The sequence below is a fragment of the Hesperophylax consimilis genome, chromosome 4, assembly GCF_061612785.1.
Source record: "Hesperophylax consimilis isolate HC1 chromosome 4, BYU_Hcon_1.0, whole genome shotgun sequence".
Lineage (NCBI taxonomy): Eukaryota > Metazoa > Arthropoda > Insecta > Trichoptera > Limnephilidae > Hesperophylax > Hesperophylax consimilis.
This window is the reverse complement of record NC_142839.1, coordinates 20,910,660-20,930,262: the sequence shown is the minus strand read 5'-3', so window position 1 is coordinate 20,930,262 and position 19,603 is coordinate 20,910,660. Positions and strand designations below refer to the sequence as shown.

General features: G+C 33.0%; 1 protein-coding gene across 1 annotated transcript in view; it reads right to left on the bottom strand.

Annotated features, from left to right (window-relative positions):
• Positions 1–3,830: 3,830 nt before the first annotated feature.
• The window catches only part of LOC149424344 (uncharacterized), a 205,872-nt gene continuing 190,099 nt past the window's right edge, over positions 3,831–19,603 (bottom strand). Inside the window, exons 10-11 of the mRNA XM_089631060.1 lie at positions 9,199–9,274; positions 3,831–4,441 (exon numbers count right to left, since the gene is read on the bottom strand). Of these exons, the coding sequence (XP_089487186.1) occupies positions 4,204–4,441; positions 9,199–9,274 (314 nt within the window). The 3' untranslated portion in view covers positions 3,831–4,203. The remainder of the gene's footprint in view (positions 4,442–9,198; positions 9,275–19,603) is intronic.

Below are 19,603 nucleotides of genomic sequence, written 5' to 3'. Positions count from 1 at the left end.
ACATCATTACTGAATCTTTTTAAGTTTTTGAGGAAACAATCTCTGTGTAATGTTGAAGCAGACTTAATGAATACTATAAGCTATGAAGATATTATAGATGATTTTGTCAATAAAAAAACCCGAAAAAAATTGTAATTCTTTTTATTAAATTTGACTAATTAAATTAAATTGTACTAATTCGTTTGTTTATTTTATTTTTGAATACCTACTTCCTACATTTGAATATTTATTTTTAAAATTGTGTGTCACCTAATGGCAGCCTAAAAATGAGTGATTTTTTTTTTTTTTTCTTAATTTTTTTGATAATAGATATTATCGGTGGCAATTTCCAAGAAGGGGGTAGGGGGCGGCGCAAACGAAGTGGCCTATACTTGTGAAAAGTACAAATACGGCCCTGAATCAAGAACATTATTTTATTTGCGAACTCATATAATATTTCAAAAACTAAACTGTCCATGTTTTTTGGCATCCTGAAAAACGACTTGGAGTGTTTTTGTTGTTTGTAATTATTACATCCGTAAACTGCGCACACAGATTACACTTTTTCATTTTTTTTATCAATTTTGATCAATATACGAATTGAATAGCGCAAAACACCGCCACTAAGTACAAATAAATTCATTTTTCCGCTTTTGAAAGGAATGTCGAATGTCAATATCAACATGCTACACTAGCGCCTCTACCGGCCAGCGTTGTTGATATTAACAATCAGGTAAAAAGACAGGGGAATCAGGTAAATATGGGGGAATCAGGTAAAAAGATGGGGGAATCAGGTAAAAAGATGGGGGCACCCGGTTGGGTAGCGTTGTGAGGCAGGGGTAGGTTAAGGTAGAGGCTTTAGGAAAGGATTTGTTAATGCATGTCTTGAAGAGGCCCAGATTATAAAATGAACGAGGAAAAACAGAGTCTGGTAGCTCGTTCTACATACGAGACGACTTACTCAAATACTTACAGTTTATACTTTGTGTGATTGTCATTCCCTTTTTAAAGTGCTAGATAGTTTTTTTGTGACAAATGAAGTGTTTAAATTTAAAAAAGGTGGCAGTTGGAATTGATTTTAATATCAAGAGTAAATAATAGCATTTTACTGAATTGATGCTTTCAAAGACGAAAATTCGTCTAATTTTTAAGAACTTTTACAATGACCTAAATTTTAAAAAACAACAACGTTAAATTAGAAAGTGTGTTCAGGATGTTTTCAATGCGTTCAGATCTGGAACCTACAATTTTTAAAATTATGTAAGCATGCGTGTGATCGCAAGTAGCGTTTTTTTTCAACAACTTCATGTCGTCATTAGGGGGATAGTTAAGAACTCACAAAGTTTTAGTCATTTTTATTCTCAACATTTATTCATATAATTGGTCACTTTTAATTACGTGAGTACTTCTATAATGTTCATAGTAATTCATATATATTTCTTTCATTTATAATACCTATTCATTTATAAAATTTCGTTGATTCGAATAATATGCGTTCCTACATAGATACATCAATATGTTGACATATTGATAAGCAATAACGATTAGATTTAGGATAGAAATTTCACAAAAATGCATATTAATCTTAAGCATTGCAAATAAGGGAATCGTTGTTGTAAAGTTAGGTATTAACAGTTATGTGGTAAAAATCATGTTAAGAATTTTCAATGTGTTGTCTACCAGCGAATGTACACAATTCGACTTACTTCGTATCTTTGACATTGCTTGGACATTGATATCGACAGATTCATTCAGACCAGAGAACCCACATAGATAAGAGTATATTTTATTAGCCTTCCAGATCTATACACTAACCATAACATACAAAAATTTAACTATAACATGTCGAAGCAGGACTCATATTTATGTATACAGTTTTTGATTAAAAAATGCGGTTAATCTATTTTTTTGACAGTTTTTACAGATACAAATATTTTCTCTGACATCATTTTGAATGGCAAATGATGTGTTCAGACTGCAACAATACATTTCACCTTCAAAAATCCTTTTCTTGATAAGATAATTCAGATTCAAATTGATTAGTTAATAACTATTACCAATATTTAAAATTCATTCATATCTGAAAATACCCTGTAATATTAATAATACCTCCAACTTCTGACATTATTTCCCATACATTCTGATGGCAGCATTCTAGCGCCTCCTAGCGGCGTAAGTTATGCGCATTTGTTTTTTTTTTTCATATATTTTAATCGATTGTATGTGAAATTCTTTATTTTACATTAACAAATTATAGCAATAAAAAAAGGTAATCTACTTAAGACCTTACTGCTTTTTTGCTCATACATTAAATATTAAAACGGCTATTAACTGTGTCTTTGATGATTTAGAAAGGTAATTAGATTTTTATCATTAATTCTATTTATGTATGCTTTAATGAGGACTAATAAATATTAAATGGTATTTATTATGATTATAATTAATTCAATTCAATTCCCACAGTCATAATTAACCTGTCAACGTTTTTGGTATCCTGAAAAACTAGAAATTAGAAAGCGCAACAATGTACTAAATAAATTCAATTTGCCGCCATGCAAAGGAACGTCAACGTCAATATGCTACACTAGAACCTCCAGCGGATAGAGTTGTTCATAATGCCAATATTTTACTGGAGTTGAAAATATTATTAATATCATAGGGTATTTCATATATGTAACCGGATTAAATAAATTCACGGCGCCCATAAAATATGTCACTTATTTTGATTAAACCATTCAACCAATTAATTCGAAACATTATTGGTTAATTCCGTAAAATATTCACAAAACATTCAAAGGCGTTAACGGAATTAATTAATTGAATTGATTCGTCCGGCTTTCATCGTCATTTGTACCTGCACAGTAAAGTTTAAAAGCAAAGTCAAATGCTAATGATATTACGTAAAATAGATTGAGCGGAAGACTTCACATTGAAAACCCAACTCTAAGATCTGTCCAAGAATTAGATATAAGAAAAACGAGAGAAATTAATAATTATTCTTTCATAAGAGATATGTTGTAGTTAAATAAGTTTCCATAATATTTTAAGCATTTTCTACATATTTTATTTCATAGCAATAACATTACTTACAAAATTGGCACTCATTACTAAACGTCTAGATTATAGGAAAAGGGTGATTTATTTTTAGGGGATTTTAAATAATGATTGTCTAATAAAAATGTTAATGAATTGGAATAATAATCAAATATTTGGAAAGACATTTCTATTTTAATAATATTATTTTGTTGCGTTTGGATAAAAATATAACCATTATAAGTGTATAATTTTATAATTTACGTAGGAAGTTTAATTCGTCACTTTTATTGGATTTCCTGTACTCAAAATTCAGTTATTTTATAGCTAGTTTGGCTACAATGTTTCGGATCAACTACTTAGTTGTGATGAATAGAGAAATTATCGAAGAAAGTAAACACTGTGTGGCTTGACATTTTATAAATTACTTTGTTTTAAACCACTTTATTTGAGTTATAATAGGTCGACCGGTTTCGGTTGCACTCATCCTTATTCAGGAGAGTGGTAATATAAAATGATTTAACAGTTTATATTACCATTGTCCAGAAGAAGGTTGAGTGCAACCGAAACCGGTCGACCTATATAACTCAAATTAGGTGGATTAAAACAAAGTATTTTTTTTCATTGAATACAGAAAGATTGATGCTAGTCTATCGTAAGAAAAACTCATAATTGTTTAAATTTTAAATGAAAAAAAAGTGATTTTTAACATAACAACGTTTAAATAATTTTATCCCGCTGATACTCTTGTATTGATATGTGTATAATTTAAAATCAGTCTAATATCATTTATAATATGTACTAAAGATTTAAATTTAAAGCTTTCTTATTATACACCAAAAACGAACTTATTTTAGAAACAAAAACAATATATTTGAAAGTTACAAACAAATTGCTTCTCAAATTGAAATCCACGCGAAGGTTTTAGATGTTTTAAAAAACATTAATGGCTACACGCGATTTTCAATTCGTTACATATTTATAAGATAAACAGGTTACGTAGGTACTACGGGTAGAAAAAGCTTAAAAAGATTTATGAATGGTTTCCCTATAGATTTCCATTTACAGAATAGATTCAGTAGATTTAATGCATGACAAGTAATAACTAATATGTAGAAGAATTGAGGATATTGTTTTAATAAAGGGTTTGTTTATTTTTTTAATATAAATTGACACATTTAGAAGTAAAGTCTAGAAGAGGTCATGACTGGAACAGTTGTAGGGGTCGGGAGGTCTCGGAGTCATGGTGTCCTCGTAGGGCAGGATTCCCGAGGCCTTCTGCTCGGCGCTGACCTTCTCCACGGCCTCCATGACCCTCAGGAGGTTGAGGCCAGCCAGCTTCTTCAGGTCGTCCATCGACCAACCGTTAGCCATTAGCTCAGCGAACAGGAGGGGGTAGGATGACACGTCTTCCAGTCCGCGAGGGGTACTGAAATATTAATATTAATTAAAACATTTATAGTTATCAAGAGCAAACTCTGCAACAAAGCTTCATTTAGGCAAGTTTCTTCCGAATTTATACGGTCGAATTATTCAATTATCTCAACCATTATCACTCATCATTATGTACAGATCATTATTTATTTATTTATTTATTTATTTACACATATACGGCACAATACGTGCCATTAACATAATTGACATACTTATAATAGTACAACAACATGAAGAATAACAGTATAAATGTTAGTAAAATTTAAGAAAATAGGTAAAAAGTAAGGTAATAAGTAGTGTATAAAAACTATAATGTATAAAAGTAAATTGTAAAGTGAATAGTTTAAAATATAAAGTATTAAAGTACAAACCATAAATTATTAGGAAAAAGTAAAAATAAAAATTTAAAGATTGAAATAAAACAATAAAATGTACCAATAAGATACCTATCTCAAGGTACCGACAAAGATTCAAATATAAAAAGTAATAAATCCTGGATTATGTTAACCGATATGATAAATTTTACAAGTACTTATGATTTCTAGTGCATTAATGGTTTTAGAAGTACTGGTAGGCATATTATGTTTACATGATGTATTTACGTGGTACTAGCAAACAAATTTAGTTTAACGCATCTTTTGTATGAAGACAGATTACCGGCAGCGTGATCAATATTAGCATATTCATTGCCTAAAATATGCAAGCGATTTATGGTTGAGTTTTGTTCTGCGTTCGTCATAGTATTGTCACAGTGGAAAGGTGTTTTGAGTCGAGTCGGTCTACTAGGTACATGGTAATTTATTAATGAGACCAATTCAGGGGAGTCAAACCAGTTATTGTTTATTTTAAATAAAAAAATAAGATCATTGAGTATTCTTCTATCTTTTAACGATAAGAGTCTCATTTTTTGTAATAAAGATTCATAGTTTATGTCAACCGCGGGAATACCTAATTTGAAATTAATTGATCTGAGAAATTTGCGTTGGATTCTTTCAATGGAGTTTGCATGGCTTTTGTAGAAAGGGTTCCATATGGGGGAATTGTATTCTAAATGACTCCTAACCAGAGTTGTATATAGTATTTTAAATGTTTGGATATTTTTAAAATCTTTACAAATTCTTACAATGAAGCCCAGAATTTTCATTGCTTTACCAGTTATTATATCAATGTGATTGGTAAATAGTAGTTTAGAGTCGAAGGTTATTCCAAGGTCCCTTATTACAGGTACTGACAATAAACTGTGATTGTTAAAAGAGTAACTATATTTGATAGGGTTTTTAATTCTATAGAAACTCATGATTTGACATTTTTTTATGTTAAGTGTAAGTTTGTTAATGGTACACCATTCTACGAATTTTATAAAATTGGATTGGAGGGACAAGCAGTCGTATATATTTTTTATGATTTTATATATTTTCATGTCATCAGCAAATAATAATATGTTAACATCAGTGAATATGGAAGTGACATCGTTTATGAATAGTATAAACAATATTGGACCAAGGTGCGAACCCTGAGGCACACCACTAGTGGCTTCAAATTCGTAAGACAGGTGTTCTTTAATACAGACAGTTAGTACACGTTTTGATAAATAATTCTTAATCCAACATAATAAATTACCACTTATTCCTAATTTAGACAATTTATTTATAAGAATTTTAATGCAAACCTTATCAAAGGCTTTACTAAAATCCGTGTAAATTGAATCAACTTGTTCTCTATTAGCAAGAGCACCAGAGATAAAATGTTCATACAGTGTAAGGTTAGTTAAGGTAGATCGTCCAGAGATAAAACCATGTTGAAATGATGAGATATTAAATTTTATGCAAGAACATATTTTTTGGAGAATTAACTTTTCAAAAATTTTTGGTATTGACGATTGTATGCATATTGGTCTGTAATTTTCAACTAAAGACTTGTCTCCGCTTTTAAATATTGGAGTGAGAAAGCTATTTTTCCATATTTGTGGGAACTTGCCTGTTAAAAGTGATTGATTAAATAGTAGGTACAGAGGGTAAGAGACACTACTCCCACAGTTTTTTAGCCTTCATTTCATTATGTACATATCATTATGTACACATCATTATTTATACATCAATAGGTACACATCATTGTGTACACATCATTATGTAAACATCATTATGTACAACCGTGCCTCACAGAGGGTACCAAAAGTACAGATTTTTGAAAAAAAATTCTTCACTTGCTTTTTTAAAATTTTTTAATTCTGCTATATTTTAGTTTAATTTATTTTCAATTTGTTATTTCATATCTTACTATTCTTTTCTTAAATGTTATTAACAAAATGGGGGCCATAGCACGGGTAAAGCATGCAATGAGACCCACGCTATAAAACATTTTTTAAATATTATACCTAATAAAAAAATATTATTTTTATTTGATACAATAACTCTATAATAGTACATTATTTGATCGTGTGGGCCTCAATGGAGCTTTACCCTTGCGGAGGCCCCAATTTTACAGTTTTATTTATTATTCATTTTTCCATAAAACAGTTGAACACCAATATATTACGGAGAAAATTACAAATTTGAGATAAATATAGGCATAAAATGGTCATGGGGCAGTTTTACCATTTTGTGATATGCGACAAAAGGTAGTTGCTGAACTGTCTGTAAGGGACGTTGCAAATGTCGATGGTTTATAAAATGCAATGAATGAATACTATAATAACGGCGGTAGTGAAAAATAGGCAATATGAAGGATGTTAAGAGTCTGAATCACTTTACCTCCGGGAGGAATTAAAAAAGAATGAATTTATTATGTACTGGAACTAACACAGTTGTAAGTACGTGACCGCTAAAAACTTGGGCGTAACGGGCGGCAACATAAGGCAGCGATGCGCGCTTCACAGTCAGTCTACTTACTACTTACATAGTTTTTAACGCGCTAATCAAGATAACTTAATCGATTACTTAAATAATCCTTGCTGTTTCTATTGTAATTGATTACTTGCGTGGTAAATATACAATCTTATTTTTTTTTCATGGCTGGTTTATCCCGGCAACAGAATAAACCGATTATAAAATATTACATAATTTAATTTCAACACCGAACACATCTTCAATCTTCGCAACAAACATTATCAACAAATAAATATTAAAAGAAAGCAGGTGTCCGAACCACAGATTGACAATGCTTACAATAGATCAAACGCCACTGGGCATAAAACTAACAATTTTGATTTAATTTTAATGCGGAATTTAACATAAAATCGATAATGTGAATTTGCTTATTATTAGATACCTCGTGAAATTTTCGCTGAACATTCAAAATTCACCCCATTTTAAACATGCATCCCATACATACAAATTTATTAGCCCTCAATATAAATAACTATTTGAACTGCATTTTCAAGCAGTTAAATTTGGTCAATTGTAAATTAATTTGTAGCCATAGTGTGGTTTTTAATATAAATTGCACCGGCGAAAATATGACGGTTTTTAGAATGAAACATCGGACCAACTATATGGAAAATATCTATAAACCAAACGAATGGAATGGAATTAGAATGGAATTTTAGAATGAAACATCGACCAACTATATGGAAAAGATGTATATATATATCTACATACATACAAGTTATGAAAATTAAATATTATGGAAAGTACCCTAATCCGGGATGAAGTCGTTAAATAAATCATGTTTTTGAGGGTTTTAATTTGTTAGGACGGGTTGTTTCGGAGAATTTGAACAATTCTTCAAATTTCAAAGTAAATTTTCAGGTTCTGTGAAAGATTTTTTCAAGTTCTGTTTTTATTTCAGTTCTGTCAAGCAACTACCCTATGCTGATATAATAACAGAACTTGAATAGGACTTTCACAGAACCCGGAAATCAACATTGAAATTTGATGAATAGTTCAAATCCTCCGAAACAACCCGTCCAGTTTCGAATTTGATACACACACAATATTTTTTCTATCTTTGTTTCAGTGAAATGTCGAATGATAAAGTGGGAGAGACTTTATCCCCCACTTAACCCGTGGGTGCGACGATTTCGTTTCGCTTGAGTTTTGTTTTAAATAGGTTCTTTAAAGTTATTTAAAATTGTTCGTACTTCCAATAATGCTTTTTTTAAGGAATTGCTATTAATATTACCCCGTGAAGCCATGCTATTTTCTGTATATACGTAGCATTATCGACCTCACCCCTCAAAATGTCGAAATATTTTCATTTTGCATTTATCCTCATTTTACATTTACATTTATCCTCAAAAATGGATATTTAAGTAGGTTTTTGACAGAACAGAATTTAGAATATTACTAACAACATGTCAGCTAATGGTTTAAGCATGTGGATAAACTCAAAGCTTTATTAAATTGATCCTTGCACTAGTTTATTTATTTGAGGCAAAACTTAAAACATGTAAAATAAACGAGAACTTTGAAAAGAGAAATTTCTTTCGGCATCGTAAAAGCGACTACCCGTTTTCTTGATCGATATTTTTCTATTGGGTACTGGTGATAAAGCCGAAATTCAAACCGTAAGTTGGCAGCAGTGGTTATAACTGCAAACATAAAATTTAAGACATCACCCCACCCGATCGACTTCGCCCCGTTTTACCAGTATTGAGGATTTATTGTTATTATTATTGTCTCATTTAACCTAAACAAATTGTAAGAATTTGTATATCATAATAATGTCGGCATGTAAATTGATTACTATACATATTTATAAATAGTGACTTTGAATAAATGCTTCAACTTCAAAGTAATTTGAATTGTTACTTACTAATTGATCCCGTCGTAACCAGCTCCCAGTCCCACGTTATCGACCCCTGCCACTTCTTTGATATGGTTTATGTGTGCTGAAACAAGAAAAAATATCAGGGTGAGTAACATTATTATTAAAGCGACACTGGACTCTAATAACTCTAATAACACATTTTAATTAATTCCGACGAATTCGTAACAATTTTTTTTTCAGACCGATACCCAAGGATGTGAGTTATTTATATTTAAGTTTAATAAAAACAGTACCTTACCATTAAAATATTTTACGTGAGACGGTTAGAAAAAATTATATAAACTTTTTTATTTATAAAATTAGCACATGATTTTATATTTTTACAGGATGACTTAGTAACTTCCCGAGGTATTCTTTAGAAACATTTGAAATTTAGTAGCTCATTTACAGAATTAATTAAAATAAACTTTACGAAAAATCAATTTTCTAGGTCAGTTAAGGCAAATACGACGTAGTTCCATCTAATACGCCCGGCCGAACGCCGAAATTCTATGTACACGCCTTCTTCACTTACGTCGTTAAGTTCCCACATTATTTTAGAATATTTGCCAGGGCAAATTGGACCGTAGGTCCATCCAATACACCGGAGACGTGCGTCGAATATTTTTGTACACGCCTTCTTCACTTACTTCGTTATGATTCCGAATTTATTTTAGGGTATTGTGTCGTCTTAATTATTGCGTACATTAGAATAGAACTATCAAACTCAATCAAAGTAGGTATCTACATACTGAAGTTTAGTCATTAAATATGTAAAGCAGTTTATAATTTTAAATTTGCTTATGTTTCAATGACCAAGTGTAAGAAGTATTAGAAACGAAAAAAAAAGACATAAACTTTTAAAAAGTTGATCCATAAAGATCCTAAGCGACTACCGAAGTTTTAAATGCAAGTTTTTTTTTTTTTTTTTTTTTTTTTTTTTTATATTTACTCCACACAGGAGGCCCTGAAGAAAATAATTTCCCTCAGGGCCTATGTCATCTTTGGGGATGCTGTGTGGAGGGTCTTTTTGTGGAGAGGAAGGAGTGAACATGGGTCTTGAAGAGTCCCATGTTGTAGGAGGGAGGAAACACAGAGGCCGGCAGTTCGTTCCACAGCCGAGCTGTTGAACTTAAGAACGAATCGTAGAAGCGACCCGTTCTCATGTGACAAGTGTCAACTGTGTACAAATGTTGGGCGCGCGTTTGGCGTGTATCCCGACTACGCACCGGTGCCGAAGGGATCAATGACGCTAGTTCTTCAGAGCATCTTCCATTGTAATACCGATAGAACAAGGACAGCATACCTACCTGACGCCTGTGCTCTAAAGATTGCAGTCCGTTTGTTAAGATTGGGGAATCTATCAAACGGACCGCCCGTTTCTGCACAGAGTCAAGGGTTTTTTTCAGGTATTTTGGGGCTCCAGACCAGAGATGGCTGCCAAATTCGACAGTAGGGCGCACTTGCGATTTGTACAGGGTGAGCAGTTGTGTACTATTAAAGTATCTGCGGGCCCTGTACAGTACGCCCAGCTTCTGAGAGGCCAACTTTACTCTAGCTTCGATGGAGCCCCCGTACCTGAGCTGGTCACTTATAGTTACACCAAGCATATCAATGGAAGGCCTGTTCGGAAGATTGCTTCCGTTGAAGGAGACTAGATTATCAATATTCAGATTATCAGTAGTACCTGATAAGTATCATGTTTGTCTTATACCTATAAATGTAAATAATAATAAATAATATTAATTTGTGAGAATATTGTAAAGTTTATTTAGCATCATTATGAACTCCTGGCTTTACAACACCACATGGCTTCGTTAGAGATCTGGATAACTAAGATCTGATAAATATGTCCAAAATTTATGATGAAAAACATGTAGACTTGGCGTATCATTTTTAATAATCTCATTTTTTCTTATTGAACTATTGAAAATGTGGAGCATGAAATTTGATGTCATCTTTGACAGTTAACCGGATATTTCAGAACTCTATAGCAGTGACTCTTCTGTGAGCTAGAGTGGTAAGATTTAAAAAAAATACAATATAATTGATATTGTAGCTGAAAAAGAAAATCGAAAAAATTATCTTCAAATTGCTGTTAAAAATCCAGTCACAAATACTAATGTTGATTTCAAGGTGCCTTCACATTTCGAGAGTTTTGATAATTACAATCTACGATGTATAAAACAGTTTTTTTCATTTTTATTTGTCACGTAGATTACAGTTTTTTTCTAGAAAAGCGTTTTAAAACAAATTTATAACTTAAGATCTCAACTAAGTAGAATTTACGGTAAAAATTGGATTAAATTATAAGTTTTAGACCTTCCATTAATTATCGAAAATTACCTTAAAACAATTCAAAGTATTTCAAGACCTCTGATTACGGAAAAGATCATTTAGACTTGGAGGGTCCAGGTATAATCGGATTGTCATGACTGTGATTGATTCAAAGTTATTCTAAAATGATAAAGCATTTCTCGTATTCCCGGAGTGGCTCCGAAAAAAGAAAAACTCCCGGTGCTGAATTAATTTCCTCTCAAGACTGTTGGAAACACGTCGCAATTAGAGCCGAAGAACTATTGCATCATGCATTAAAATGGATGATGCAGGTTTATAAGTGTATTTGAGAGAAAAAAAATACTCTTACAGCTCTACTTTTGACCTAGCTAGATAATGGATCACGAATAACTCGGAATAACTAAAGAAATTGACAATCTAATCGAGCATGATACCATCGTAAGATTTTAAAGGACCCAAAGATTGCGATCGACTAGACTTGTTGAAAGAATGCGAGATGACAGGACAACAGCAAGTTCAACCAAGTGGGTGCCGAATAGAAGCAAACCAGTAGGCAAACCGAGGAAACGTGGAAGAAGATTGGAGACTTGAAATGTTTCTATGTTGTCTATAAAGTGTGATTCCCAAAGTTGACGATATCATTGGAGATGAACGGTTTTTCATAAAAGTCAGAAATTAAAATAATTATAAAATTTGCATAACAATATGGTTTCTGTTGGAATGTAGGTACCGAATGGAAAGCGCCGACAGCAGTGGGTGCATCTCTGCAGGTAGTTCACGTTTTTTGTTATTTGCAGTTAACATCGAAATAAAAATAAGTCAGTTCACAGCAGTTTATTAATAATTCTACTGCATTGGAACAGAAAATTATTAAACTTCCATTTCACTAGACCAAGTACACTACCTATAAACAATATCGTATTACGACCGGTGTATTGCACTTCAAATATATATAATTTTTATTTTAAGGAAGAATAAAAAAATATTACATTTCGCGTTCTGAAATAATAAAATTCGATGTTTTTTGCTGATATTTCGTTATTTATTTCCAACACGGGCGCCGAATTTAAATTTGGTGCCATTTGTTTTATTTGAAATTTCACCTTTGTTTTCGGAAATAAATGAATTTAAATCTTAGAAGCGAAAATTAACCCACTTCCCAACAACTGTTCGAGCTGAAACTTGGCAGAAAGACTCGTTGTTGATGGCAATGCATTCTTTTGACTCTTTCTTAATGAAAATCAAGTACAAACACTCGGACATGTAAGCATTTCTCTGAAGTTAGATCACATTACACCTATATTATATACGAAATAAATGTCGGTCCTACCCGATTGGCATATTGAGAGGACGGTAGAGTTGTCGATTCAAGTTGCTGGGTAGGAAGGTTTAATCCTCAGACAAATAATATTTTTTAATGTGTTAAAAGACCTTTTAAAATAGATATAAAGTAGTATAGTAGCATAGTAAAATAAAATGTTTTTATCATAAAGTTGGCAGCTGTAAATATTTCATCCGTTATCAAAACTTGGGATTAGTGAATACATGGAACGCTACACGACGGAACAACGCATTATTATTGATAATGCTCATGATGAAAGTGGCGTTTTTCTGAAACAGTTAGGAGGGGTTGTTTTATGAAATTTGATAAATTATTTAAATTCTGTGAAACAACCCGTCCTTAGTATTTTTTTCCTTTTGAAATTTCTTTCTTCTTTTCTTCTTTCGGAAAATTTCCTGGTCTTGTAATAACCAAGAGATGCGGATCAGAATTGGCCGACTAACACCATGACCGTTTGACACCATGCAACTTCTTTCTTCCGTGTTATTTGGAGTCAACTGTGTTTGGCAAAAGCCACGAACTATATTATAAGTAAGTTTCAGGAGGAGATCTGACATGTTATTGACATAATCGAACACAATAATTATCCAACGATGTTACCTTTAATTTCATCAAAAGATCGAGAGGTTGCATGACATTTTACACGACACGAGTCTGACATTTTATTCCATACATAATCGAAACATTTGTACTTTACAACAAAAAATATTATTTTCAATAAAGGATGTTTTTAATTCAGAAACTAAATCCGGCGCATTTATTGGGACACCCTGTAATATAATCCGCTTTGGCGCTGTAGAAAAGCTTTGTGTTTTGTTCAGTAATTTTTTATAACTTTTCACTTACCAGTTAAAAACTCATTTCGTTAAATAACAATCAAATCTTAAAGAGCCTAAGCGTAGGTACCACAAAGTCGCTCATATTAAAATGTTATTATAAAATAGCATATTTCACGCTTTCAATCTGAATAGTCCAGCCAAATGAAACGTGAAGTTCTCATTGCGGAATCTGTGGCAGTAATGAATGCTCAGAGGGCAGCAAACGAGGCGGCCATTCGCTGATTGCAGTCCCTACCCCCGCTCGGTCAGAGGCAGTGGCACTGCAACTAGTGCACCCACTGCAAGTACCACTACTGCTACTGTTGGCAATATCACAAGCAAGCCGCGCTAACGACTGAGTGGGCGATGGGGGTATGCCAACCGAAATGGACCGAGAGGATACATTGATTGCACTTTTGCCTTACTGTTTTAATATGTAATAACTTGCGGTCAGTAAGATATTGCAAGAATTGTACCGCCGTACTTCGTGTGGTGTAGTTATTGTATTATTTTTATGCCGTACTTGGTGTAGTGTAGTTATTATATTATTTTAACGTAGGGACGGCTTTAGTTACACTTGTATTATTAAATTTATTACCGGCTTACGGCCTTACCACGGACGTATATATAGCTTTGATAAGGGGGGGGTCCGCAAATTAAAAAAAAATATATAAGGTCATGTTTTCGTGAAAAAAATAGTCAGTCTTAATCAATCAGCCTTTATTTTTAAATATTATATATATAAATCATTCAGTCTCTGATATTTGAACTAAAAATACACATAACATAATTATCGCTCCTTATTTAAATAAAATCGCTTCGTTTATAACATAAAAAAAGAAATAACATAAAATAAAAGGTGGAAAACAAAATAACTTTTTTTTATACCTAATTTGTTAAGGTACACTAAACAAAAATACTCTTTCATCTTAAGAACAAATAATTTGTTTTAAAATTGAAACACCTTTTATTTAATCACATAACCAAATAATTTATTCTAAACTTTGGTCATATTGTAAGGTACTCTTTTTAATGAACTACAATTATAAAATTAAAATCAAAAAGTATCATCCTACCTACAATAACAAAATATTTTTAATGCAAATAATACTTAATGTATGAAAAAAATAAGCGTTTTCTCTCAAGCTAAATGAAGAGCTTTCATCTTAAGAACAAAATAATTTCTTTTAAACTTTGGTCGTATTATTATGACACTCTTTTTAATGAACTACAATATAATTAAAATTAAAAATTACCTACCTACCTACAGTAACACTAACAAAATATTGTAAATTCAAGTTATACATGAAAATAAATGTAGTTTTCTCTCAAACAAAAAAAACTGACACGAGATTCATTGTTTTACAACTACTATTAATTAAAAATTATCATTCCTTATTTCAAATAAATGGTTGTGCTTTTTTAAATAAGTTATAACTTCTTCGTAAATAATATTAAAAAATAAACAGTATCTAGGTATTACCTGTGTGAACATTATTAACGAATAACATAAAATAAAAGGTAGAAAACAAAATTACTTTTTTAGGTGCACTAATTTCTTTAGGTACCTACCTACACTAAACAAAAAATACTCTTTCATTTTAAGAACAAAATAATTTCCTCTAAACTCTGGTCATTTTGTATGGCACTCTTTTTAATGAACTACAATATAATTAAAATTAAAAAGTACCATCCTACCTACAATGACAAAATATTTTTAATGCAATAATACTTATTTGAATATAATGAAAATAAAAAGTGTTTTCGTGGCTCGCAGTTCAGTGCACCGAACATGTCCGACCGCAGGACGAAATCTCCCGAATTCAGTTTCGGTTTCGGCCGTAGTTTCGGCTGGATGGCGGCCGAAACCGAAACTAAGCCGAAACTCGTTTTTTGGCCGAAACTAGGCCGAAACCGAAACCGAAAGTTCGGTCGGACACTACTTTAAAGTAATACATTTAGTCTTACGTTTAATTGCTAACTGATTAATAATTTCTTCGGAATCAAGTTGCACCGCCAGATCTCGGTGTACGCTCATTAAAGCCAGACCAGTAAGTCTTTCGTCGCCCATTTTATTTCTTAGGTAAGTTTTTAACCTCTTTAATGTAGAGAAAGATCTTTCAGGGGTTGCAGTGGACACTGGGAGTGTGGCTAAAATAATTAGAAGCTTTTTTATTAAAGGGAAAAACTGATCATCGCAGTTATCGATGGTGTCGATCACAGTTGCAGGTTTTTGTGCTACAGATTTCCAGTGATTGTGCCATATCTCATATTCACTCAGAAATATTGTGCCTTTATTTTCCCCACCCAGAAATGTTTGTGTAATCTTGTTAAGATTTTCTTTTATCCTGGAGTCATTACTGGTTTTTTCAGGTAGCAGCATTTGAATTCCTTCGATCGTCGATTCATGTGGTTTAAAACGAGCGTCGAGTTCTGTAATAACATGATCAATGAAAGGGTAAAACACATTTCGTCGGTAGTATATTTCGGCAGTTTCTGCTGCAATATTATTGCGCAGGGTTTGCCTTCCAGTTATTCTTGGCATTACTATATCGCTTGAACTCATCTGCTGTGCTTGCTCAAAAAGAATTGCGAACTGACTTTCGTTCCGAACATTTAGTAAAGTCGTTTTTACATTTTTTGTATATTCGCAAATGTTGGTCAAATCGACATTGACTTTCTGCATTGCTTTGTTAAGGTTTGCTGTATATGAAAAAACTTTTCTCAGTATAACTAAAGAAACAATAAACTGGCTGTTATCCATAGCGATTTGAAGATGGTATGCTTGAGTAGCGACGTCGCTACTAGCAGCATCTTGAAGTGCCCCAAGTGTTTCGCATATAACAGGAACCATTTCTGCAAATCTTTCGACAGCCACGTGTTTCTCGGTCCATCGTGTCTCACAAAGAGAGATAAGCGTTGAATGAGATGAATTAATTTGATCCGCAATTTTCTTCAAAAGTCCGTCGCGAAGCGGTGATAGGCGAAAAAAGTTTATTACGCTCTTAATGGTTCCGATACAGTTACGTATTATTGGTATCTCACATGAATGCGCTAAAACTAAGTTGAGAACATGAGCAACACAGTGTACGAATTGCGCTCTCGGGTATTGCTCTGCGATTATTGTTCTTACGCCCCGTAACCGGCCGCTCATCACTGCAGCGCCATCATAGCCTTGACCAATCCATTTATCCATATCCAAATTATATGATAAGAGATGTGATATAATAGTCGTTGCCAAAGCTTGAGCTGAAACATCTTCTACGTGGATGAATTCTAAAAAATCTTCCCGTATAACCGATTTCCCAGATGAGCAGTGTACGTATCGTAAACATAACGCTAATTGTTCTCGCCGTGATATGTCTTGTGTTTCATCAGCAAGTACAGTAAAAAAACCAGCCTCTTTGACCCTATTAAGTACTTGCGCTTGAATAGCACTACCACATAGTTCAATCACTTGATTTTGAATTCCTGGTGACGTATACATGGCTCTACTGTGAATGTTTTGTGTTAGTAAATGATTTTTAAGTGCTTCATCGCCAGATCGCGCACGAAAACGAAGAAGTGCTCTAAAACTACCATCATTATGTTCGGGTTCATTTATCCCAATTTCTCCAAAATCACGACTTCCTCTTAGTGCTATTTCTTGCCTTCCACAAAGAATAATTGTTTCAACAATGGCTTTCAATCTTTTTCTGTTCTCTTCGGCAATTTTGCTGTTTTCTGCATTCATGCACTCTATAACATCAAACGTTTTTCCTTCCATGATCCTTGCAAAATTTGCTGCCTGCTCAACAGCAAATTTATGATACTTAGTATCTGCATGGTGATCAAAGCTCTCTAAAGCTTTCTTCCAGTAAGTAAATGGCTTACTAACCAAGGCTCCAAGTTCTTGCTGACCACGACCGCCATGCTTTTTTCCAAATAAAACACATACTTTGCAAAGTGCTCCCTGCATGACGTTTGAATATACAAGCCATGAGTACCTGGTAGTCCAATGGCGTTGAAAAGAAAGTTTCTTTTTACCAGTGATAGTGACTGGAAATTTAAATGTATCCGGAGGGGTCCAAAGCTCTTTTAATGCTCTCAGCTTTTCCTCGTCATTGCTTGGAGGATGACATACGTAGAGCGCAATATCATATCCCGTCCTGGCTGCGGCTGCGGACGTAGCCGAACACAAATCCATCCTGGCTGTAACAAAGACATATTTGACTAAAACAAAACAACAGCACATACCCATCTTCAAACAGCTTTTTGGTCATATTTAATTGTAAGAATAATAATAATAATTTGTGACTCTAATACTCTAATCCATACTATAATTAAATCGTAAGCGTTCCGTTTCTGTAAGTACATAAATATTTACAAAAAAAAAACAATTCATACGCACTATAATTATGTTACTGAGGTCAATAAAATAGTTATTAAAATTTTTGTCTGTTTGTCTGTGCGTTTGACCACGCTAATCTCAGAAACGGCTTAATCGATTTGTATGCGGTTTTGTTTAACATTTTAGTCTATGTTTCATTCCAATCGGTTCATAAACTAAAAAGTTATGTTAAGAATAAGAATTTTAAACTAAAAATTAAGTCTACGCGAACAATGTCGCGGGCACCAGTTAGTTGTTAGTTAAATATAATTGTATTTCTTTCTGTTAAAAGGCGAAATGATTTTATAACACTTAGGTACACGTCGCATATACACTGAAATTACCATTTGTCAAATATTTTATGCTCACGGCAAAACATTTGTTTACAGAAATTCTCTGGGAATAAAAATAAGAGCAGGATAAAAGTTTTTAAAATTCTAGTAACTGGGTTCCTTCCTAATAAAATAAACAAGAGACTTACCTTTCTTCACTTCATCGTCATCAGTATCTGTGGATGGCCCCGCTCTATTTATTCCTACTTCTTCAATATGACAGGATTCCACATTGTCTTTTGATAAAAGTTCATTGGGATTTGGTCTCTCTTTCTTAGAAAAAAAACTCAAAAGAGATACCTGATTTGATCGTTTCATACTTTTTAAATGCGACACTTCTTTCTGTATTAAAACAACTGACAAATGCGCAACGCGAAGAGACAAAATAGACTAAACTAGATTCTAGCTTGGTATGGTGCGCGCGGCCGAAACGCGGGCGGCGGCGGCGCGCCGCGGTGGGGGCACTGCCCATTCCCCCGCTCCCCGCACTGTGGCGGACTTAAGAAACTATCGTATTCTACAATCGGCGCGGTGCAATGTGGGGCGGGTCCGGACCCCCAAGACCCCCCCCTTATATACGTCCGTGGGCCTTACTAACATAAAAAATCATTTCAAAACCGTTAAACGGTGTTTTTGTTACACATTGTATTAGGACTGTAAAAGTTTAGATTCGAGTTGGTACTAATAAAAAAAATCTTTAACAGGGCTCCGAAAGAATTGGCAACGTCGCATTGCAGCAGACTGACACGTGAAATTCTCGTCTTGAAAAGTGAGGTTATTTTATAGATAGTATTTTTACTGACTGTTAAGGCGCGAATTTAATAAGAATTCTATGAAAGTGATGTTTTTTAATAACACAAATGTTTTATGTATGTGAAATCAACGTTTATATTGCGCTAAAAATATCATTTTTTGTTGTTATTGTTATCCTCTGGGAATTATTATAATAAAAAGTCAGGTGACAGTTTTCTAGCAGATTCCTTAAATAAAAGGAATTTGTTTTCAAAATTTGGCATTCTGTACAAGTTTAGAGTAAAAAATGTATGATTTTTATTTCAACTTTATCATGTTTGAAATTAAAATATTCCAATTTATGCGAATCAAAAAGAAATTTTATCTAGTTTATTAAAATGGTACATGTTTTTACGACGTCTTCAAAAAGAAGAAATATATGCATAGCACATTTAAAACACCTTGGAAATATTCCAAAATTCGATGAAAAATTTGATTGTGTAAACAATGTATATATCTT